The sequence below is a fragment of the Sinocyclocheilus grahami genome, unplaced genomic scaffold, assembly GCF_001515645.1.
Source record: "Sinocyclocheilus grahami isolate Dianchi unplaced genomic scaffold, SAMN03320097.WGS_v1.1 scaffold2190.1, whole genome shotgun sequence".
Lineage (NCBI taxonomy): Eukaryota > Metazoa > Chordata > Actinopteri > Cypriniformes > Cyprinidae > Sinocyclocheilus > Sinocyclocheilus grahami.
In genome coordinates, this window is record NW_015507369.1 from 55,184 (window position 1) to 81,505 (window position 26,322).

The 26,322-nt window shown below is 36.5% G+C and overlaps 1 protein-coding gene across 1 annotated transcript in view; it reads right to left on the minus strand.

Moving 5' to 3' along the window:
- LOC107574349 (phosphatidylethanolamine-binding protein 4-like) overlaps nucleotides 1-26,094 on the minus strand; it is a 68,630-nt gene extending 42,536 nt beyond the window's left edge. The window contains exons 1-2 of the mRNA XM_016260788.1: nucleotides 26,034-26,094; nucleotides 24,755-24,881 (exon numbers count right to left, since the gene is read on the minus strand). Coding sequence (XP_016116274.1) covers nucleotides 24,755-24,881; nucleotides 26,034-26,092 — 186 coding nt within the window. The 5' untranslated portion in view covers nucleotides 26,093-26,094. The remainder of the gene's footprint in view (nucleotides 1-24,754; nucleotides 24,882-26,033) is intronic.
- Between the last annotated feature and the right edge of the window lie 228 nt (nucleotides 26,095-26,322).

A 26,322-nucleotide genomic window follows, 5' to 3' on the forward strand; every position in this document is an offset into this window, starting at 1 on the left:
TCCTGGAAGCTGAAAATATCCCAGTTCTTGCATGGCCAGCATACTCACCGGACGTGTCACCCATTGAGCATGTTTGGGATGCTCTGGATTGGCGTATACGACAGCGTGTTCCAGTTCTTGCCAATATCCAGCAACTTCGCACAGTCATTGAAGAGGAGTGGACCAACATTCCACAGGCCATAATCAACAACCTGATCAACTCTATGTGAAGGAGATGTGTTGCACTGCGTGAGGCAAATGGTGGTCACACCAGATACTGACTGGTTTTCGGACCCCCCTGGAGCCCCCAATACAGTAAAACTGCACATTTTAGAGTGGCCTTTTATTGTGGCCAGCCTAAGGCACACCTGTGCAATAATCATGCTGTCTAATCAGCATCTTGATATGCCACACCTGTGAGGTGGATGGATTATCTCGGCAAAGGAGAAGTGCTCACTAACACAGATTTAGACAGATTTGTGAACAATATTTGAGAGAAATAGGCCTTTTGTGTACATAGAAAAAGTCTTAGATCTTTGAGTTCAGCTCATGAAAAATGGGGGCAAAAACAAAAGTGTTGCATTTATAATTTTGTTCAGTGTATTTGAAGCAAAAACTAAAATGTAATTGTCATCAATTAACTCAATCTCAGAAAAACTGGCCACATTATTAAGCCAAAAAATGATAAATAAATTAAAATTTAAATAAATTAAATTGCTTGAGTTAACTTAAACTGAATTTAAAATTAAAAATATAAAATAAAATCCTATAATAGTTCATAAATAATACTAAAATTTGGCTTTGGACATTTCCTAATGCCATTCCCCACATGTATAAAATATATATTACGGTATATTGGAATGCATGATAATAAAACCAATTTTCTAAGATCTTATGATCAAAGCAAATGTACAAGTAGCTTTGATTTGCTTGAGATTAAAACTGTATGAATAGCATGTCACAATAAATCTGGCATTATAAAGTGTGTAACAAAAAAGCAAATGGCACAGATGGACTGTTTTTTCTGCTAGATGGAGACACGGCTGGTTGGGTAAGCTGAGTGATCGGCACAGGCAGATAATATATGTAAGAGAACAGAGACTACTCAATAATCATGCTAATCCTGAACACTGCCAAACATTCCGCACACTCACACTGCCAAGAATCTGCAGAGAAAGACTCACATACACACACACACACACAATCATAGACACAAATCACACATACGCTTACACCCAAACACACATGGAAACACACACACTCCGACTGACATACGAGCACAAACCATCAGAAACACTCGCTCACACACAGCACTGCTAAAAAGATGCATTCAAAAGGCTGCCCATTTCTCTGCCACTCTCCCAAAGTTGTACATTACAAAGAACACTACGATTCCAAAGCGCAAAACGCCTGAAGACAATTAAGCGAGGTCTCTAAAAGGCATTTGATACGCAGCTCCCTTTGAGAGAATATTCTAAATATAAACACATATTGGAAATGGGATTTTAGTTTGACTTCAGGCAGCTATATGTGGTTTCCAAGGCAACACTTTTTTGTTTGTGCTAATGGATACAGTAAGATGCGCATTTACATTGTAAGTGCAGAACTTCTAGACAGATAATTAATAGTGAGATGCGTTTCAGTTCAGCGTAACCCACCTTTCCAATCTGGTCAGCTCTCAGTCTTTTGGCTCAGAGGCAGGAACATATTTCTGCAGCTGAAATACATGCAAAAGTACAACAAGTTCATATGTGTCGTGTGCGTTTCTGCTTCTATGCTAAAGAAAATGATTAAGCATTTCAATCTCACTTCTTAGATTTCCGTAAGATCTGTAATTATACTACATATTCACTAATTGCTGTCACTTAGCATTACGATGTAAATTAAATTAATGCTACAGTCATCTCAAAGCAGTGAGTAGTCCTCATTAATTTACCTTTCTTCATAAGAAGTTAGATTAACAGCTCTCTCATCTTCATCAAGAAGAACATGTAGCTGGAACATTCACTAGATTACCAAGAAAAACAAAAGGAGTCATCCTCTAGATGGAAATATTGCTGCTGTGGCCTATTGTTTTGGGCATCTGGCTAGTGTTGTTATTGTTAATATGAAATAATTGAAATAAGACTATAAATAAATAACATGTTAAATATTTAATAATAATAATAATAATACACTGTAAAAAAATAATAGTGTTTTATTGTTAATATTAACAAAAACTTCTAAAAATATAATATAATACAAATATAAATATGAAATTAAAAAAACTTAAAAATGGGAAATGTTGTGGACACAATGTCACTTAAATAAAAGTTTATGTGTTATGAAGTACTAAAAGTACAAAAAAGGGAAAAAAAATGTAGCAAACAGAAATATTCCCTCCCCCCCCAAAAAATAATAAAAATGACAAATGCATTAAAAACTGAAAATACAAAAATTAAGCTAATTCAAAATAGGAATAAGAAACTATAATAGTTTACAAATAATATTAATATAACACTATATTTGGCATGGGACATTTCCTGAGACCATTCCCCCCAATTTTCCATTAACACTTATCTTTTTCTCTCACTTAAAATAAATAAATAAATAAATTAGTGAATTAAAAATAAATAAAGACATAAATAAAATAAAATACAAATCCTGAGGTCCAATTAGTTTTTTTTTGCACCCAAATCATTCATAATTTAGTTTTCTATGATCACTTTCCACCCTATCTCTGATCCTAAGACTTGACATAGTTTAAAGCTGCCCCATCATTTTATAATAATATCTTCCAAAAGCCTGCATTACAAACTCAAAAAACAAAGGTGCCACCCAAATTGTTATCATTTTGAAATGACCAGGGACATTGTTAAAACTAAACGTCATCCACGCTGGGATCCTTCAGAAGGATCTGCAGAGCGGCAGGTGCTACACACATCCAGAACAGCACAAGGTTTGTCAGGCTTTCCCACATTTTATCTTTAGCTCCTCTGGAGTTCAGGAATAATACTGATCCTACGTCCTCCTTGTTACCTCACATGATTCGTTAATCAGTTTCAAGACACCCGTCATGGGTTTATGAATTTGGCTTTCTTCTCTCAAAAGAAGTTTTCCAAATTTAAATCAATCTTTATAGACTGGGAAGAAGTTTTGATTTATGAAAGTTACAGTTTCCGTTCATAGTACAATGAACTCATTTATTTTAAAAGATCAAGTAAAATTAGACACTTAAATAATAAAAACACTTTACACAACCTTCAACCAAAATATTATGTTCATTGTATACACCTAGCAATACTAGGGCTAATATCTATATTTTCATGTGGGAAGGAAGCGAGCTCATTGAAATGGTTTGAATCTTAAGTACCAGATTGCCGGGCTGTCCTCAGAAACACAGAAAGTCTCTCGAACGGATTCTGACACCTCTCCTGTTAGCCCATCAGCGCTGCTAACGCTAACACGAGCATTCACAGGCACTGCATGTATCACCACAGAACACATCCCTTCCATGAATTTCTTCCCTATCAGGATTAATTATGGCTACTAATGTTGGCTGCATGTGAGAATGACTGTCATAAAAGGGAAATTTTACTGCCGCTCAATAGTCATGTCCTCTTTGCACTCCTCTGTGTGGGATGATGACATTGACGCCATTCGTGGACACCCACCAAAATGGCTCTCCCACTGGCAAGGGCCGAGCCTGAGATTTCTGATTTGGTTTGCCAGTGCAACATGACAGATGAAAATGGTCTGGCTAAGAAAGCCTTAGCTTGAAAGCCTTAAGTTGACCCGAGACTTTCATCGTTCTCATCTGCCAAAAGAGATAATGCTAGTCTGAAACAAACTTATGTTAATATTTGTGTTAATAGACGTTCATGTGTTCGCCAACAAAGATGGGCACAATTATTATTGCCACAACAAAATCACAAGCAGTGAGGCTTTTTTCTTCATTTGATTTTTTATATAAAAAAATGGAGCTAATCATTTTAAAAAGTCAACTAAAATGTTTATGCAATAAACACTGCATATTATATATCTACAAATTTGTTAAGGAAAGATGGACAAATGCTGTGCGTTTTAGAGTAAACACACTTTATTTGATTTAACCATACTTTCTGAGACACATCTATAGCTAGATAACAGAAGTATTGAATATTTATGAAGGGATGTGCAAGAACGATAATATAAAAAGACTGATATTCACTTTCTATTAAACTGTATGTTTTGAATATGTAAAATAAATATTGGGATTAAAGGGTTAGAAAATTCTGTCATTAATTGCTCACCCTCATGTCGTTCTAAACCCGTAAGACCTTCGTTCATCTTCGGAACACAAATTAAGAGATTTTTGATGAATTATGAGACCCTCCCATAGACAGTAATGTAATTACCACGATCAAAGTCCAGAAACGTAGCAAGGAGATCAGTAAAATGATCCATGTGGCATCAGGGGTTCAACTGTAATTTTACAAAGCTTGAGAATACTTTTTGTATGTAAAGAAAACAAAAATAATGACTGATTTGGAGAATATCCACTGAACATAAACAGCGTATGCTATTCTGTGTCAGCTGTATTCTGTGTCTATATATATATATAATTAAACTAATTTAATTAAAATACTGTATGCCAAAGTAGTTCAGCATAATATTTAAATTATATTTATTTCCTCAATTCAGCCATTGTTTACAACTGATTACTTCTGTTCTATGATGAATATGTTTTTACTTTTTATTGTTTTACATATTTTGGAGCACATAAAGTTACAACTGTCAGGGTGATTAATAAAAAAGGTACAAAAGCTGTCACTGGGGCAGTACCTTTTCAAAAGGTATACTTTTGTACCTAAAGGGTCCATATTGGTAAACAAAAGTGTACCTTTTGAAAAGGTACTGCCCCAGTGACAGCTTTTATACCTCATTTTCTGAGAGTGTAGAAGTTCTAGAAGGTGTTTACAACAAAATGGGCCTTTTACATCTACATTACACCCACAATCTTACAGTCACCTTTCAGCCACAAGGTGCTAGTACGGCAGCATTCGAGGGTCTAAACACATGCAGGGTTACAAGCTTCCAAGGCTCTCTTTGACGTATCTACAGCAGATGAGGGCCGTCTGTGTGCCGCTCTCACCAGCCCACCAGTCTGACAAACGGCACCTCGCTGATCCGCGAGAGCTAGCGTCAGGGACCCCTCGCGACTCGCTAAGACTCGGCCCTACTCAAGACGTCAGAAACACCATCACCATCGCCATCATTCACAGCCAACTCAGCCCAGATTCAAACAGAACAGATGGAGGTTCACAGAACATAGAACGCATACATTTACCCGCCTGGGAAACATGCTGTACCCAAATGCACTTCGCACAGAAGATAGAAAAATCTCAAATTAGAGCTCATTAACGTCTCAATTGCTTTTCCTAGATAGAAGTGGATTTAAATGGAGATACAACAGTGATACAATTGCCTTGTTATTGTAATAAAGAAAAATAAACTTTTATGCATTTATATAATAATACAGTTTAAGGAAAAAATATTTTGGCATAATGTTTTAATATTTCATAGAAAAAAATGATAAAATTACTTACTGCTTATTTGTATTGATTATTATTATAAAAAAATAAATAAAAACATGTTGCAAACCTCCATGATGGTGTCAATGTCAATAATTCTATTAAAAATGTCAGATAAACTGAATTTATCATAAGGCAAGGTTAGTTGTGGTTGTAAAATGTCATTGGTGTATAGTTCCTCAGTTTATAAATTAATAATTAATAATGCACTTTTTACTTTGAAAAAAATATTTAATTTACTTTTTTTTTTTAAATAGCAATTAAGATGTATTGAAGGTGTAAGGAAAATAACTTTTTTGAAGCTTTAATGTAACATCAAAGTCTTTAAATTGAAATTGCAAAACAATATGACACATGAATATAAAGTACAAAAACCCTGGAAAATATGTTTTAAAATTGATTTTTAAAACTCTTATATGTCATTAACCCCTAGTGAGCCATGAAAGAGCAACTTTTGAGCAAGTCAAATCAAATTATAACTCCACATTTTGTGATTATTCACTTTGTATTACATTATGCTGAAAGCATAAAACTCCAAGAAATATTAATAGACAGCAGGCATAGTATATTTTATCCTACTGAAATGAAATTACTTTAATTAACCTCAAGATTTGTGCGTTTATTTTGTGCAGATCCAAAAAAAAGAACGAATATTGGAAGCAAAGGAGAGAAGGAACTAAAAAACATAATAATTAAGTGGGAGGAGCAGGGGGGAAAGGTTTGTAAGGCATGGAGAAAGAGAGAAAGGAAGGATTGGAGAAGAGAGAATGGGAAAGTAGTAGGTAAGAGGATATAAATATCGTAATGTGGTCTGGCGGTAATGATGTCACAATAGTGAGTGTTATCAGCACTCGTGCAGGTTCTCTGGTCGCAGGGTTTGTCCTTTTCACCGCTGTAAAGACACCCGCTCTGCCCTCAGCACTGATAAAACGACACAAATAATGCTGACACATGTGACCACACCCATGGTTACAAGGCTGCGGGACAGTTATCTCCTCCTCCTGGACCTTTTTCTTATCTTTTGGGTAGCTCTCTCCTCTTATCCCGCAGATATTTGAGTACAAGGGATCTAATTTGGATAATTAGATTATGACCAGTTTGTTGATGTTAACATAACTACGATAAACAACTTATTCACCAAGTAATGATATTTACTAACCTAACTGTTGGCAGTTTAGAGTTTTAGCATTTTGTGCTTTAATGTAGAACTGAACTGATTCACAATCATAGTGTGCGTACGTTGACTATTTTACAATGGCTTCAATGAGATTCATTCAATCAGATTTAAAGTCCAAACCCCAAAAGAAGATCACTTGCACAGGCTAGCAAGGAAAAAAAAAAAAAAAAAAGTAAAAAACAATGGTAACGCTTTACAATGAGGTTCATTAGTTAACATTAGTTAACTACTTTAGTTAACATGAACTAAGCATGAACAATACTTCTACAGCATTTATTGATCTTAGCTAACGTTAATTTCAACATTTATTAATGCATTATTAAAATCAAAAGTTGTATTTGTTAACATGAATTAGCATGAACTAACAATGAATAACTGTATTTTCATTAACTGACATTAATAAGTAATAAATGTTTTGTTCATTGTTTGTTCATGTTAGTTAAAGGGTTAGTTCACCCAAAAATCAAAATTCTGTCATTAATTACTTGCCCTCATGTTGCTCCAAACCCGTAAGACCTTCATTCATCTTCAGAACACAATTTAAGATATTTTTGATTAAATCTGAGGGCTCTCTGACCCTCCCATAGACAGCAAGGTAACTACTACGTTCAAGGTCCAGAAAAGTACCAGGATGATCGACAAAGTAGTCCGTGTGACATCAGTGGTTCAACTGTAAAGTTACGAAGCTACGATAATACTTTTTTGCGCAAAGAAAACAAAAATATCGACTTTAGTCCACATTTTCATTTCTACTTTGTCACTTTGGATGAGCATTTGTGTCGCCTTTGTGGCGTCGCCACATGCTCGCGTCATGATACTGTCGTGAACGCGCGTCCACAGAATGCAGATGTTTTGCGGGGAAATGCATATGTTTTGTGAGAAAACAGTTTCCTTGGGGAATGGAATACTTTTGCGAAAGAATGCAAATGCTTTGCAAGAAAAGGCAAAGTTTCTCAGGGGAACGCAAATGTTCTCGTTCTCATATTGTTTCCATCACAAAAGTTTTACGAGCAAAATGCAAAGTTTCTCTGGGGAATGCAAATGAATGCATCGAAATATAATTTTTGCTCCCATCTCATAAAATGTCACAATGTTAAATCCAAGAATCGAAGAGATGCGCATGTTGTTTTCAAAATGGCATACATGTCAAATACTTGTATTTGTTACATTTTCCCTCTGAACAATTATTAGGCTTTAGCCTAGAGGGGGTCTGGAGTGAAACATTACTGCTCCATGAGATCCGAAAGACTTCTGAATCTTGATATTGAACTGACTGGTTCAAAACTGTGCTTGGCCAGCCAGTTGAAGGTCCCACTGTGGCGCATTAGATTAACATCTTAATGTAACATTTCTGGATTTATCACACAGATCTGGAGAACAGCTAGTATTTAAACACGCTGCTGGTTGATGTTTGTTTTGTTTTATGCTGTATGTCTGTACACAATATCCTGTATGTATAAACCCATCCATCATGGCCCAACAGCTCAGAGCCACAATCCCATTTTGGACCACCTGAGTGAAATAAACATGACATACGTGACGCTTTTTGCGCCACAGCCAGATATCGGATTAAGTGGGATTTACATAGACAAAAAAGGGCCATTACTTTACAGGTCTTTGAGAAGACACACCTATTGATTGGCAACGCGAACCAGACATATACGACTCCAAACAGCCACGTTTTCTGCATTTAGTCCTTAAATTTGTTGGTTGGGTCTCATGTTGAGATTCTCATAATGCTTCCAACAAAAGCCCGAAGTCAATTATGTAGCTGTCTGAACACAGGTGCAGCCAGTAAGCCTCTCCATCAACAGAGCGACCACTTTCCCTCATCTCATGTTTCTCGGCTCCCTCTCATCCTTCTCGAAAGGTCTCAACAGATGCCTGAGGTCCATAAACTCATTGCATTCTCAGAAGCATCTGGGATCTGCTTCTCTGTCAAGGCAAGTTACGGGACAATAACCTCAGCCACATTTCTCAGGGTAAAAATGTGTTTTTAAAAGCAGAGTTTGAATACATTCGGCACAAAACAGCAGAGAGCCAGGAATCAGCCTAGCGGCAAACACAAGCACTCGGCTCCTCACACTGTGAAAGGGTTACATCCGCATCTCGCGCTGAAAGAAAACACTCAACAAACACACGGAGAAGAACAAATCCTGTTGAGCCAAGCTGAGCTGAGATACCCTACATACTAGCAGCCCTTCCAGGCACAATTAGGATTTTACGGAAGGGAGAAATCCACATTCCTGCACACACAGAACACCATCCAGTTATTCTCACTTTCCCTCTCCAGTGCTCGGGAATCTTTCCTCTCCCTCCTTCTTTCTTACTTGGGAATTTGCGCAAAACATAGAAAGTCTTGGAAATCAAATTAAGAGCTCCTTTTTGGCAGGGAAAGGGTGTCTGAGGGTTATCGAGAAAAGCGTACAAGAACGTTCAGTCGCAATCGATTTCTTCACATTATAGTTGTGTGAAAAAGAAGCATCCGTTTTAGGTGATCAAGTTTTACTGTACCATTTCGAACAATACAGATCCAGTTTGCAGACTTGCGATGAAGGCAAGGAAAACAATCACAAGACTGTAGTAGTTCTAGCACTTCTTGCTCTTGGTTTAGGGGCTTTCTTTAACACTTTTTAGGTAAGTAGAATGCAAAATGAATGCTGTTTGATAATAAAATCAAGCATACGAATTTAGCTAAAGTCTTCAAGCATAAGGCTTCATCTTTATTCTGTAGCTATTAATTACTTAAATACTTATACCCTACCTAAAATAATCAATAGTTTAAAATAATCAATAATATTGTGAAATATTATTACAATTCAACATAACTGTTTTCTATTTGAATACTTTTTTTTAAATGTAAATTGTTCCCGTGATGCAAAACTGAATTCTTAGCAGACATTACTCCAGTACAGTTACAAGTACAGTTACCTTGGCCACATACAGTATGTGGGGAACAATTAAACTAACAAATAATATCCTAACCTAGCATGCTGAACCTCACCCGATCAAATCATTAAGCATAAAATCATATCCGCCTCAGCATACATTATTTCCTGTTGTCACATTACTGAAATAAATGGGCCATTCCTTTCACACAGTACCTATTCAAATCTATATAAAATCTCTATAAAATGATACAGCAGTAGGCTTGCCGCGATAGACGGTGCTGACGGTGATACCGGTATTAAGCCGCAACACCGGTTACGTCACTTGCCCACCCCGGCACCGACCCCCGCCGTCATTTTGAATAGTGATAAAAATCATTTAGTTCAGTAAAAGAACAGACACTACATTTAAAAACTGAACGCGGCTACTCAATGCAATTTTGCCAATTTTGAAAGTGAATGTAAAATGTGCACGCCACTTTTACAAGCTATTTAAAAGTGGAGGAAAGCGAGTAAAAGAGGGAACGCCCCGCCCCCACTGTGATACCGGTGTTGTCACACGTCGATTAACCGGTGGGAAAATTTCCTCCCTGTCACAACCCTATACAGCAGACGTCCAGAAGCCATTTTTATTTTTAGAAATTTTGATATTATCATACACTCTAAAAAATGCTGGGTTGTTTCAACCCAACTTTAGGTCAAATATGGACTAACCCAACTTTTGGTTTAAAAATTTTATGTAAAAATTGAACCCAATGGTTGGGTTAGTCCATATTTGACCCAAAGTTGGGTTGAAACAACCCAGCATTTTTTAGAGGTTACTGAATTATAAAATCCATTGATAATACTGAAAATGATGCCATGTCCTGGAAAATTATGTCATTAAGGAACTGTCTTTTTTAGACTAGAAAAGCCTAACTGGATAAAAAGTAATGTTGAGATCGGTGCCAATAGCCTCGTGGGCAGCATGCCGACATCTAGGGCCACTGCACTTCGGGTGTCCCCGAGTTCGAGTCCTGGCTTGCAGACCTTTCACAATAACATTTTGCTTCCTGTCTAGCTACTGTCCTGTCATAATGAAGGCAAATAACACACACAAAAAAGTTAAATTGAGGACACAGGAAAAAGCAATAAATAGATTATTAATTGAAGTAATACTGCTAAGAAAACTTTTTGTATGAATCATTACGATTAGAGAAAGTAGGAAAAAATGAAGAAACACCTGCAATATTCCTAATAAACTGTCAGTTTCTCAAGTAAGAATTTGCTGAACACCCAGGGACACAACTATAATGACAACAGCCAATACAACCAAAATGCTGAAATAATTTAAAATATAGCTGTTTACTTAATTGTCATAGGGTGTGGTAAAAGAAAATCAAGTAATATGATTTCCAACTTTAACAATTGTGGACTTTTTTTTATTTGTCTAGTATAAAGTAATATTATATGATGGGGACATCAAAATATAGGGCATAGGAATGACTATAAATGGATTGCAAATGACATTTTATATTGTCTTAAATTATCCCATTACTCTTTTTCACAGTGACTAAACGCATATTATAGAGCTGTTATATATATGGCATCTTTCACTATTATTTAATAACACTGACTTTGATAAAAGAATAGTGCTGACTCTGAGCATCAGACATGGCTACTGTACATGTGTCTGCTGCCCTTAAAAAACACAATGTACCAGATCATTAAAGAAAACATATCTCGTTTAACTCACTGATTCATGAAACTGCAGAGAGAGCGAGAGAGACTGTGAGTGTCAGGAATCCTTTATTAAGTTCCAAGACGCAGTCATTATGATTACAGTTGAAAAGTGATTCACAAACATCATGTACTGTATTTTCTAAATATGCTAATCTATGAAGAATTATGGTTATTCAGCAACCAAGCCAATTCCTCCAAACACACACACACACACACACAGTCAAAGTGCAACAATCTCAGCATATTAAAGTAGTCGGTTAGGCGACAGTTGCTAAGTTGAAGCAACAGTTTGAGCGAAGCAGACACCGAAACGCTTACTGCGATTGACTCTGGCCTTTTAGCTGTCAGCACAAAAGGGCTGAGCCCTCACAAACATATTATTACTGTCACTAAAGATTCCCTCAATGAAAAGAAAAGTTTAACATCATCTCTACCAAGTTAAATGACACTGGATCTAACAGCTTAACCATGACCTGCAGTTAAGCCCCATGTGTTTGTCAAAATATGATCAGAGTCTAAATATATGAACATCATGCCAAAAAAATGCTTAAAATGGCACAGGTAGGTGGCAGGGATTTTAATGGAAATCTAATATACTGTAAATGGACAATTCCATTCCTGACTTCTGATGGGTCAATAAAGCATTCCAAGTGCTAACACATAATACACCATTTTTTAAATATTTTTATTGTTTAGCATGGATTTTATAGAAGTGAAGCCATGCTCTATTGTGAATATAATCACAGCTAAAATCCAGTGTTAATGTATTTTTTTTTCATGCATGATAAAGCTTTAAAAAAAAACAAAATGGTGCAACAGTTGGCGAACGCTTTAGAAGACAATACATTAAAAAAGAGTTACCCAGCCGGATAAGGCAAATGCACATGGAAGTAAGTTGACTTATGCCCACTTGTGTTCTTTTCACAGACAAAATGTCCACATGGTGTTCCAAGTCCTTGTGTATTGTGGGGGAGAGAAGCGGTGAAAAACCTCAGTCACTTCAGGGTAATGCAAATGACTTTAATATGTTAAGAAGATTATAGTGGATAAATGTCTAGATACATTTTTTTGAAAAGCCACATAAACCTCTAGTGTTTTTATTTTGCGAGGGGAGGGTTGGATATGCGTGAGTCAGTTTGGGATGATCAACACAAAAACCTTTCCGAAACGTGATGCCATTGGCTGAGGAAAATTGGGCTTATTCGAGATTTTGCATTTTAAGCTTCTTGGATGTAAGACCGTCCCACTTCTTTCCTATTATTTCTAAACACCAACCCTTAGGACAACAAAAAGCTACCGGCAGACATAGGTCACAATCTGCTATCTCTACGCTCTCTCCAGAATTAGGCTTGGTTGTCTTCTTCAGCTTTTGTCAAAGAGGTCTTAAAGATGGTGAGCTCTGAACTACGTTTGCCGTATTCCTGTGAAAGTAAGTACACACGCAGCCTGCTGAATACAGAATAAACTATACTACTGTTTCTCATGTTATAGTTAACAGATCAAGTGTTTTGTTATAGGTGAGCTTTCTTGGTGATGCAATCAACAAAACTTATTTTTTTGAGGACACGAAATGACAACCGACTGCAGCAAGTGGCCAAAGAGTTTGTGACGGTAGAACATTGCTTAAAAATGTACAGATGCCGTAGCAAAAATATGAGAGTGTGAAAAATGAAAGAGAGAAATGGAACAACATAACATAAAAGGATTAAGAAATGATTTGCATAACATTTCCGTTACTTCCAAAGCGCAGGATCAGAGACATGACAGGGTCGTGATGACTGCTGGGTCTTATCGTCAACCACATTCTCTTCAAGGCACAAAGCTAGTCAAGATCAATCACAGTTAATTTCGCAATTAAAGATATAACCATCAAGAGGATCTCTTCAGCTTGCTTCTGGGATCCAAAATCTGAAGCATATGAACATGTTTATTGAATTCACATTCCCTTCACATTTCTTAAGATACTGAGAATTTTCCCTGTCCCAACCACCTGGTAAAATGCACAAGAGATGATATCACGATAATCTAAAACATAAGTGAGTTATGTTCAAGTGTGATATGTGCCATGCGCATATCTAGTATACTTATTTGCTCTGATCAAAAAGACAATATCTAACCAGCTGGGTTGCTGCCAATGAAAATCAGATTCAGCTCATAATGACCACAAAACAACATCAACAACAACATGCCCAGTAAGTACTAAAAAATGTAACCAACAACAGAATATATGCAGGAAAAGAAAAAGAGAAAATGGTAACCCTGAAGGAAGGACAGAAGAGAAGGAAGGAAGGAAGGAAGGAAGGAAGAAATGAAAGAAGTGGAGTGGAAGTAGGAAAGAAAGGAAGTGGAAAGCAAAAAAGAAAGAAATAAAGTGAAATGGATGTAGGGAAGGAAGAATGGAATTGAAGTAAGAAGTTTAAAGAAAGAGAAAAGGAAGGAATGAAGAAAGTGGAATAGAAGTAGGAAAAGAGGAAGGAAGGAAGGAAGTGGAATAGAAGTAGGAAAGGAAATAAGTGGAAAGCAAGATAGGAAGGAAAGAAGGAGAAGAGTGGAAAGGAAGAGGAAAAGAAGGAATGAAGAAAGTGGAATGGAAGTAGGAAAAGGAAGGAAGGAAGGAAGTGGAATGGAAGTAGTAAAGAAAGTGTAAACCAAGATAGAAAGGAAGTGAAAAAAGTAGGGAAGGAAGATTGGAATTGAAGTAGGAAATAAGGAAGCTGAAAAGAGGGAAGGAGGGAATGAAGAAAGTGGAATGGACGTAGGAAAAGGAAGGAAGTGGAAAACAAGATAGGAAGGAAGAAAGTGGATTGGGAGTAGAAAAGGAAGTGGAAAACAAGATAGGAAGGAAGTAGGTAAGGAAGGAAGGAAGGAAGTGGAAATGACAAGGAAGAGGAAAATAAGGAATACAGAAAGTGGAATGGAAGTATACGAAATGAATAAGTGGAAACCAAGATAGGAAGGAAGGAAAGAAAGAAAGAAAGAAAGAAAGAAAGAAAGAAAGAAAGAAAGAAAGAAAGAAAGAAAGAAAGAAAGAAAGAAAGAAAGAAAGAAAGAAAGAAAGAAAGAAAGAAAGAAAGAAAGAAAGAAAGAAAGAAAGAAAGAAAGAAAGAAAGAAAGAAAGAAAGAAGAAAGTGGAAAGGAAGGGGAAAGGAAGTAATGAATTTTAATTCATTTTAAAGTAAACATTTCTTAAACACTTTGAAAAAAGGTCCACACTTTGATCTTATTACTGATGAGAATAATCATTGATTCAAAAAACAAAGCTTAACAGTTAGTGCACAAGCACCAGAGACATTGAGCTGTGGTGCTCACGCAGGAAATTCAAGTTTGAGTTAAAGTGTAGACTGCATCATGCTCCATTTCTCCACTTCTCTCCATTCTAGTGTCATTGAGTAAAATGGACCTACAACACTAAAAAAAAGGCAAATGTTGTTAAATCAAGTTTCAGAAGTTGCAAAAGTTAGAAAGTTGCAAGTGACTTTGATATGAATGCAGTCTCACAGAAAAGAAGATTACACACGGCTCATTAAATACACTGTCCCTTCTTTCTCACAGTTCCCACAGAACTACGGATCTGCCAAGCTTCTCTTGTTCTCTCGTGTTTATCTGTGGAAACAATATCTTTGCCAAGAGAAAAGGGGGATGGCGGGAAGACAGAGACAGTGAAAGTTTGTAAAAGGCCCCAGGGCTCTTTCAGGACCAGGTGAATCAGTGGGCTGGGACAGACATGCATGGAGGGGGTGGTAGGGAAGAATTACGGCAAATCTTCAGAAACACATGCATTTAATTCCTGTAAAATGAATGCAAATCCTAAACTTTTTCAAACTTGAAAACTCTTATAGGAGTACTGAGGGAAAAGAAGTTTATGAACAGCACTGAAGTTCTAAATTCGCTCGCCGATGATCATTAAACAAGGTAACGTGTCGAAGCCGCGGCCCAGCGGGTAGCACACGTCGTCCGGTACGTCGAGCGGCGCTAATGCGGGTGCGAATTTGGCTCACGTCATTTCCCGATCCATCTTCCTCGCATCATTTCCAGTCCTCTCTAAACGAAAGTGTCAAGAAGGCCCAAAAGCCAAAAAGGCAACATTACTTCAACCTTTTGTAACATCACAGCATGCAGGGCATCAAATGCACTGTAACGGCATGTCACAGTCTTTGCACCTAAGTGAACGAGACACCCACTCAAACAGACACCCGGCAACATCAGCCTGCAACAATATCAGCTCACAATTCACATTAGAGATGGCATTACATATTTCTGACAGGCTTGCTTTTACACGCAACTCCTCAAATGGGATTGGGCAGATCCCTCTAAACAGCTTGCAGACGAGTGGCATTTTGTCCCCATTTCAGCAACGGTTCTGCCAGATATGATCCACCATCTAGTTAACACAAGTGTTAGGCTAATTACTTTAACTGCTTGAGCCTGGCCTCCGATGCTCCGTGCAGCATCAATTCTCCGGCAAACGCTCGGCGGTTTCCAGGCTTCGTATAAATAGAAATTTCATTTCTGTATGTTTATCCTGGCATCCTCTGCGGCAAAGGCATATTCCCGAGCCTGATGGATTATTGCATCTTTGAACTTTAAAATATCTGTCAGTGTAGGGAAAAGGCACAAAGTAGAATCTCGACTTTAATGAGATTTGTAAGTGACAAACGAGAGATTAATGGTGTAAGTCCATGTAATTCCATCTTTCCAAATGCGTCTCCCATACCTTCTCGTCTGACGTCTCTCTGTTTGTCTTTTCTCTCTGCTGAGGTCTAGGTTTGATGTAAAGCGGATATTTAAATGAAGGTGAAGAAGCATGCCATTATGAAGAATCTTAATAAAGATGCATTGTTTCAATTAGAAGAGTGCACTAGTCATTTGAAAGCTGATGGAAAAACTGAAAGATAAATAACTTGAACAATCAGTGAGCTAATAAGTAAATATAGTAAAATAAAAATACAACTGGAAGTGTGGCCTAATATTGTCATATACTAAGTCAAAAATATATTAAAAAATGTTAAATGTAATTTATTCCTGTGACGCAAAGCTGAATTTTCAGCATCATTACTCCAGTCTTCAGTATCATTCTAATATACTGATTCGGTCGTCAGGAAATATTTTTATTATTATCATTATGATTTTTTTTATATATATATATATATATATATATATATTATTATTATTATTAAAAACGGAATAACAATTCAAACTTTTGACTGCATATATTATCTGAAGTAAACAGCCTACTGTAAGAGACTAATATTACACTAAAGAATGATACAATTTTGTATAAGTAATGCAAGCAACACAACCTAAAGTGTAAATTCGATAACAGAAGTAAAAAACTGAGAAAAATCTGTGAAAAATATCGATCATGTGTTTATCATGTAAAAAAAGCTTCTATTTAGATTCTATCTAATTAGATCTTTTACATTAACAATATTATCATCAGTATAATAATTTTATACTGATGATTCTAACAACTTTATACTTGATTAAAATAATAATAATGACAATAATAATAATAATAATAATAAAATGTTATTTGGTACACCTCTGTTTTGATTTAATGACAGCAGCACTCAATGAACTCCACAATTATGATGATGATGATGATGATGATGATGATGAGCTAATGTTCATATTCTCCAAGGAGCATCTTGTGCTTCAATGGAAACAAGAACATCTGACCAAGTCACATAATCAACGACACAACATTACTAATGTGATTAGTAACCTAGAACTAGTCCAGAATATTTAATATTTAATATTTATTTTACATCATACCCTTTTCTTAAATTTGCCATAACCCTAAAACTACGGGTTTTTAAAGTCTAAAAAATCAAAAAATCGAGAAAAATGAAGCAAGGTAAAACAAGACAGAAACATAATGAAACAGAATTAAAGTACATGGAGAAGGCCAAAGACGTGGAGATGGAGATGTATAATGACTATGAGGTCAAAGTTCAGAAGCATCTCAGCGCTGACCCTTCCCGCGGGATCCGCTTCCTGAACCTCGCTATGGAATCTGTACGTTCATGACGTATGCAGTCTGAGAGAGTCCTTATACAACATGTAAATCATCTGAGTGTGTGGAAACAAGGATTATGTGGCTTATTGCTTCTCTCAGCGTTCAACTGAATATTCATATCAATCCTTCGCCTCTAGTAAAGAGTAGCAGCAGATGTTGGCAGTGTCAGATCCCCGGTGTGATTCATAGGCATTGTGTAAGAGCACCTGATGATGACTGTATAAATGAGGTCCAGTGTCAAAGCAATATGCTTGTTATCATGACAAACAGATTCACTGGGGAGAAAGGGAGAGACCTGGTTTCTATCCTGAATAAGAGTCTGTAATCCTACACGCCCGAGATGCCCACATGGTTATGGCAGATTTACTATTAAACAGACAACAGTGACCTTCTTTCATTCATGTAGTGGATCTCATCTGGCGGCAGGGTTTGGCAAAATTGGGAATTTTAAAATTGCCTCTATTCCAGTGCATGGTAATTCAGTTTCACAGAACTGGACACACCCAGAAATGCTAAATTTTTGAGAAAAAAAAAAATTATAATCTGAAGCAGAAATCACACATTCATAAGGCTAAATTGTATTTATCCAACTGAGTCACACCTTCTGCAGACCATTTGCTTTGAACTGTTACCACCCTGTCGTTCCAAAATCACATGATGATTGTAGAACAATAAGTTACCAAAAATGTCATAGCTGCTCTTCTTCAAATTCTGAACACTGGCTGTTAAATTGAGTTGCATCTTTGCTTAGTTTATTCTAAAAAGGTTTAATTCATTGCTTTATTATATACATACAATAATTAATTAATTAATATTTTAAATGTATAATAATAATACTTATTATTATTTTAAATATTTACTTAAAATACACATGTTTGCTTAGTTCGTTAAAAAAACTTTTTAAAGAGAAAAGAAAAATTATGAAAAATAATATAATAATAGTATATATTAATTCAATATAACAAAATATTATTATATTAAAACAGCTTCTTAGGTGGTCCATTTAAGACCAAGACTTAAGACTTTCAATCATGTTTTAATTAGTTTTAATCTTGTAAGCCTGCTTCATGTTAACTGGCTTCATTTTTAAGAATCTGGAACATTACAGGAAATGGAGTAAAATGTGGATTCATTTGTTCATAAAATATGACATTTAAATTAATTAAATATAATAATGTGTACGTTACATACACATTTTGTGCATTAACAAATATTAATATTGCATTTTGTTATGTTTCTCATGTTGTATGGATGATAACCAGAGCTGTAGACCAGTGATAAACTTATGTTCAATTATATGTAAATGAAACAAACTAATATATATATACAGTATATATATATATATATATAAGCTAATGTATTTCAAAATGTTAAAATTATTGCATTTATTTTTAAACGTGCAATTACAGTTTTTTTTTCAGCCAGTTTAAATGTGATACTGAAAATGCAATGTATTACTAAAGTACTAAATGTAGTACTTTAAAACTACACTTACAGCAGTTATATGACTTTCTATGAATCTCCAGCACTTCCTCTTAAAGACAGACAACTTAAAGTGGTTCGCCCACTGCAAGTATAAAAAGCTAACTCCAAACCCCCTCTCTTCCTCCATCTTTCAAGAGGCCCAACAGCGAAAGACCTTTCAGGAATCCTGCATGGGTGGACGAGTGGGTTTTCCCTGGGAAAGACACTCAGGGTCTTCCGGAAAGGAACCCCACCTTCAGATGTCGGATAGCACACTGCTATGGCGCTGGTGCCAAGGCTAGCGTGGGTGAGTGGGCAGCGCTGCGCTGAAACGACTAGCAGCCGTGGGCACTGCCAGGCTTAACGATGAAGATGCCGCCCCTGTCATCATTACAGGCAGCTAACAGAAAAGAACAGAGAGCTTCACCGAAATAAGCCAAAAAAAGCAGGAAGTAGGGAGGGATGGTTCACATTGAAATCCTCTCTCGACGCCCCCACGCATGGTCTTAAGCACAGCGTACAAAATCACTCTCACAGAGAGAGCGGGAGAAAAAGAGATATTAGCGGCGCAGTAAGCTAGCTCAGGAGATCACATCCAGGCGCTTTCTAATCACTGTAATGGTTTAGAAACCTCATGCTCATCTCTCTTAAGCACCGAATAAAACAGTAGAAGTTCCCATATGAACCACAGGCGCTGCGTTCCTATGCCAAAGAGACTTTCGAAAGCTGCAGGGGGCGACAGCCTAAAAAGTTAACGTGATTTCTGAGGAATAAGTCACATCCTAAAATACCACTCGATAAGAGCTCGGGGAAATGGGATGGAGCTGAGAAGTTCTGAAAATTCCTAGTATGCGAAATACTTCTCGATCAGCAAATAACGTGTGCCAGATCGCACGTTCATCCAGAATACAAGATTATGCAGACGTTGAAATAAACATCTACACTCTAGATATCTGTAAGAACAGGCAGCATGTTGGAGATCACCGGCTGCTCTATGCCAAACACAGCCTCACAGATGCTCTTAAAGCAAGAATGCGTGATAAATCAATGACCTTATAATTAATATTAGTCGATATTGGAATAGCATTGGGGATTATTTCCAACTCAAATATATATATATACCAGGTAACAGACACTTGACTGGCATTGATGGTTCCATGAAGAATCTTTACCATCCATGGAACCTTTCCACTGCACGAAAAGTTCTTTATAGTGGAAAATGTTTCCAGTGGCTGCCCACTGCTCTGGGTGTGTGTTCATGGTGTGTGTGTGTGTTCACTGCTGTGTGTGTGTGCACTTGGATGGGTTAAATGCAGAGCACTAATTCCAAGTATGGGACACCATACTTGGCCACACTCACTTCACTGTATAAATATATAATATTAGCCAGCACATTGGTAATCTCTCAAAACTTAAAAAAACAGATTTTTATATCAGTTCATATGGATCTTAAAAAGTACCAAGATCTCAAATCATACCATATTATGTATAGACCTTAATCTGGTCAGACACCATATTGAACTTAATATGCATGAAAATGAGGCTCTGGGGGACAGACTTATTAGTCTTTAAAAATGGAAAGCACCATATAAAGGTCCTACTATACTGTACATCACATAATTTTTATCAACATTCAAAAGTTTTATGCAGTCTGTCTACTGATTTTTCTTCTTTTTTTTGTTTTGGAAAGACATTTTGTCAGCTGAACATTCAGTATGTTGTTAAACAACAATAGAAGCCACTGAACCGCACTGTACTTCTATCCCTCACAGCCTTGTTTTCATAGATAAGAAATCATTTTGATGATGTGCATGAATCGAGGATATTTGTGGGTCTGGAAAATGGCACAAGCGTTACAACACAAGTGCTGGTACACAGAATGCTGCCAATAGTCTGTTCTCCAAACTGAGAACATGTGGTATCATTACAAGAGAAACCAAAGAATATTCCGTACATAACAAATCCCGTTTATAAAAGACCATTTATGAAATCCAGTTGCACTTTCTTTTTTGTATGAGTGAGAGTAAATAAATTTAAAAAGCACAGTGGTGTTCAAGTTATTCTATCAAGATTACTTCCCCTTTTAAAGCGGACATTTTTGCTCTAGTATTAATGCCTGTTAAACTAGGCTAGTCCTAATAAGGTCTGGTTTAAAGGGACAGTTCACCCAAAAATGTACTATTCTGTTACCATTACTCACTCTCATGTTGTTCATCTTTGAAACACAAAATACTGGTTTAATGAAATTCCAATCCACCAAAACTTCAATGTTTCAAAAAGCTCATAAAGATATTGCAAACAAAATGAAATATGCGGTTTAATCCAAGTCTTCTGAAGAGATGACTATTTTTCTTTTACAATCTCACTCTCTGAAGCATCAATGATTCGATTTATTTGACATTCAATGGAGGGCCAAAAGACACTTAGGTTTTATTAATAATATCTTCATTTGTGTTTGAACGACTAGCATAAGTCTTACGGGTTTGATATGACATGAGGTTGAGTAAATAATGACAGAAATGTCATCCCTTTAACAAAGCCAGCATCTAATGGTATTTTACTACCTGACTTAAGCCTGCATTTTGAATATCACAAAAAACAGGTATGCTAGATCATTATAAAACGTGTTGCCAAATTTAAGAAAAAAAAAGACGTGCTAAAACAGTCGAAGTTCATCAACCATTACTGTAAACAAACTATTTTTGACACAGCATCCAAAAGTGCCAGACAAACATGTAATTATCTCCATAATGGCCTGAGATAAAAATAATTTGAATTACAAGACAGTGCTCAAATGACTGTCAACAATATTCTTGACAAAGCCAGAGCTAGATCTAAATTATGTATTAATGTATAATAGTATGCAATGGCGGAGTGAAGAAGTAAACAACAGTGCATGTGACGGACTCTAATACACTTGCACCCTCAACGCCACAACAAACGATTGGATTTCAAAGGCCGTTATCCCTACCGTATAATATCACAAAAAACAGGTATGCTAGATCATTATAAAACGTGTTGCCAATTTTAAGAAAAAAAAGACGTGCTAAAACAGTCGAAGTTCATCAACCATTACTGTAAACAAACTATTTTTGACACAGCATCCAAAAGTGCCAGACAAACATGTAATTATCTCCATAATGGCCTGAGATAAAAATAATTTGAATTACAAGACAGTGCTCAAATGACTGTCAACAATATTCTTGACAAAGCCAGAGCTAGATCTAAATTATGTATTAATGTATAATAGTATGCAATGGCGGAGTGAAGAAGTAAACAACAGTGCATGTGACGGACTCTAATACACTTGCAGAATATCACAAAAAACAGGTATGCTAGATCATTATAAAACGTGTTGCCAAATTTAAGAAAAAAAAAGACGTGCTAAAACAGTCGAAGTTCATCAACCATTACTGTAAACAAACTATTTTTGACACAGCATCCAAAAGTGCCAGACAAACATGTAATTATCTCCATAATGGCCTGAGATAAAAATAATTTGAATTACAAGACAGTGCTCAAATGACTGTCAACAATATTCTTGACAAAGCCAGAGCTAGATCTAAATTATGTATTAATGTATAATAGTATGCAATGGCGGAGTGAAGAAGTAAACAACAGTGCATGTGACGGACTCTAATACACTTGCACCCTCAACGCCACAACAAACGATTGGATTTCAAAGGCCGTTATCCCTACCGTATGCAAATGATAAAACATTCACTCAAACACATTACTTTGATGAAAGCGTTATGACTTTTGGAGACAGTTGGACAGCAGTAGCACTAAAGCATTATGGTTGCTCGAGTGAAAATCAAGTTCAAGTCAAGCTGAGGGTTGAGTCATTACTTTGAGGGCTGACGGAGGGAAATCTGTTGTTTAGCACGACCCTTTGCTTTTGTTTTGGGTAATGAAAGCCCATCGAGAGGCGGACGTGCTGGACTGCTGCCCATTTCACTCTGTTTCAATTACCCAGCATGCCTCCAGCAGGGTAATGAGGTGGGTGTCACCGCGGGGGTAAAGCGACAACCAGTGACCGCTGCGTCGCCACTTGGCCTCTCATTTCCGTGGTGATGAAGTGTCGATTGGTAGGGTCAAGGGGGCGAGGGAGAGAGACCGACCGCAGAACGAGGACTGACACGTACGCTCTCCAAAAAGCCTGCTCATATTCGCAGCGCAGACCTCCAGCTACCATATGTTTTTATCAGAGTCAGAGCCACAAAAGGGGGAATTACATTTGAAAGGCCGGTAAATAAAGTTGGTATTGATTTGATCTCACGTGTAATCCGTTTTGCTGTCTGACACCAAGTCCAGCAATAAAAGAGAATCATGTAGGACAGCATAATAGATAATACGACCATACATCAATTGGGGTTTGGGAGACGTGAGGGCGATAGATCATCTTCCAGCCAGACTGCTTAGCTATGGAATTTATAAACTAGCTCCTAAAATTGAAGTGGCTTTCCAATTTACAGATACGGCATGGTACTTTGCTGCTTTTCTCCACTACAGTTGATTCTATTTCAAGTTTACCAGAATGATTGGCACTGCATCGCTGCTCTAGACTCAAATACACCAATCTAGCGAGACGGACAAAGTTTGCCTGATATAACAGCTGTCCAACGGCTCTTCAGTCATATTGATGGCCTCTTTGTCTCTTACTTTATCTAAAACGGTTGCCTTGAAAAGACAACTTGGAGTATATTTACATTGTAAAAGGAGGGATTTTAAAACCTTTTTATTTGATTAAACAATATGAATTAATTTGAAAACAATTATTATAATTAGTTTTTAATAGAACGTGTTTGCCTAAAAACAAAGTTTTAAGATAAAGATCCATACCATCATCATCATCATCATCATCATCATTCTTCTTCTTATTATTACTATTACATTGGTTTGATTAAATATGATTGATTTCAATATATTGATTTCAAAAGAAAGCTATTTTAACGTTGTGGAGAAGGATATTGGGACAAACCAAAAAGTTCCAAATGCAAATATTACCATGCATTGTAATTATGCTGATGCAAATATACATAACAAATATAGTTTCTTAATATGATCAGGAATGTGGAAAATGGATTCATATAGACTGCATACACATACTGATCATAATGAGTTATGGTTCAAAATGTTGTATATATATATATATATATATATATATATATATATGGAATCACTGCAGCACTGATATGACACTGACTTTAATTTAAAAAGTATAATAAAAATATCTCTGATTACCTCTGAGTGCAATCAACCTCACTCATGTAAATGCCATAAATGGCTGAAGACAAACTTTAAGGCAACATTAAGGTTCAGGAAAGATGTCCATGCTGTTTCTATGTTCATACTCAAAAAGAGTTTTGTCTTTATAACATGAATTCATTTCAGCACATATATGCCTCAGTTACGGAACACTTGCGCCATCTTATGGAGACAATACATAACATCAACACACCAGATTGACATGAAATACAAAATATGATTTGCAATACAGTTCAAAGAATCTCCTAAATAATTATGATAGCAGATGGCGTGGATAAGAACCATTTAATTGGCATTAGAGACCTTTCTATTTTGACTGAAACACAATACTTCACACTTCAAAGCTGAAGTGTGTCATTGCCATTGAGCCAGTATTGCTGTGTGAGTCTGGTCATGATGTTGATGTTCATGATCATGAACATACAGATCAGTGGATGAATTTGCCACTTGTCAGGAAATCAACCTACACATGGCTTCCTTACAGCTGTGTGTGCATATTAAACCAGGATAGGATAATATATTATAACATCTAAAATTAGCACACACTTCACCGAGTTTATATTATGACACATTCTAGCCTGGCAGAGGACCATTATTAATTGCAGGTTAAAGGCTAAACCGCTGAACACTAGTTGATAGAGTGAGAAAGAGGTCAGAATGAGATTATGGAGTGAATTTCTCTTACCTCATCAGCACTTGGCAGCTGTAATTGAGGTGCTCCCCACTCCTTACTGATCTTCTCTCTGATCCTCTGAGGGACGATCATGCATTTGTCAACAACCAGATCAGGGTAAATCACCCTTAATTCTCCCCTAAAGAGTAAAAATGCAGGTACGAATGTCTAGTACTCCATCATTATTCAATGGTTTCCTATGACAGGTCATGAAACACTAATATAAACTGTGAATAGCCCATGATTACACTGCAAGTTGAACTAGTGAGTAAGTTGTTAGATTTGTAAGGCTTGCTGTGTGGGTTTTGAGTGGGACCGGCTGCTTAAGCATCCATGACTCAGCGCTCTGAGGGAGTCCTACACATCCCACACCGGCCTACAAGCCAGACTTCTGAAATCAGTTCATTTAAGGAAATATGGTTTGGAAATTAACCTTAGTCCAAAACTCCTAAAGGAACGCTAAAAGACATTTGTATTGGATTCCTACTGGAATTCTAACAAACCAATCCCAGCAGGATAAAACACCTATTTAAGAGATTAGAAGGAATTTACATGCATATATGTTGTTCATTTTTTATAGTGATTTTATTTTATTTTTTTTTACAGTATTTTAAGCAAGCATTCAGGGTGTTTTTTTTTTTATCATATTAGCTGTTTACTACATTCAGTATGCGACTTTTATATTAAAAAGAAGTCTGCATTAATACCCATAGTTTACAGTGCATCTGTTATGTAATTATAGTACATATGTACATAAAGACAATGTTAAATATAATGCAGAATCCCAAGAATTATATATAGCCAGTAAACAGCAGCTGTCATTTCCCAAATGCTTTTACCCATAGCAATTTACAGTATAATTATTATAGTGACAGCCCTCTTGGAGCAAAGAAATACATGCGCACATTTACTTTAAATGAGAGCATTGTTTTGACAGATTTAGACAGATGTGTCTCCAAAGTAAAGTTAAAGTTATTTTAAGATTATGGATATAACTTATGTATTTTGCAATCACTGAATATTCACTGAAAAAAAAATGTTAGAGGAAAAAGAAATGCTGGTGGATATTGGAACTGACATACAGTATAGGGAAATACTAAGTAGCTAAGCAGACAGGGATGTCCAGTATATTAAACCAATAAACATTTTGGCCTGGCTCAGATAATTTTTGTTCAGTACTATAGTAACAATTACACATACACTATTAACCTAGAGACTGTAATAACCAAAATAGGATATTGGTCACATTGAAATTCTCACAGGACAGAATGACAACATTATGAAGTCTTACTTGCAGAATTCAGTGTCTTCTGAAGTCAGGAGCTCATCACAGGTGGATGTTGTGGTCATGTATGGAGGATGAAACCTGCAAAAACAATAAATAAATACATACACAAATAAATAAATAAATGACCTAAAAGTGTGTGCGTGATAGTCCAGGTTAAAATAGGGCGTGACTTGAGATGTGCTGTTGTGTCACTATTTGCTGGCTTGTTTAAAGGTAGATAAAGTGGGGGTTTGAATTGGTACCACTGTTATGATTGGAAGAGTCTTTATGTATTTCATGCTTAATGGTATCA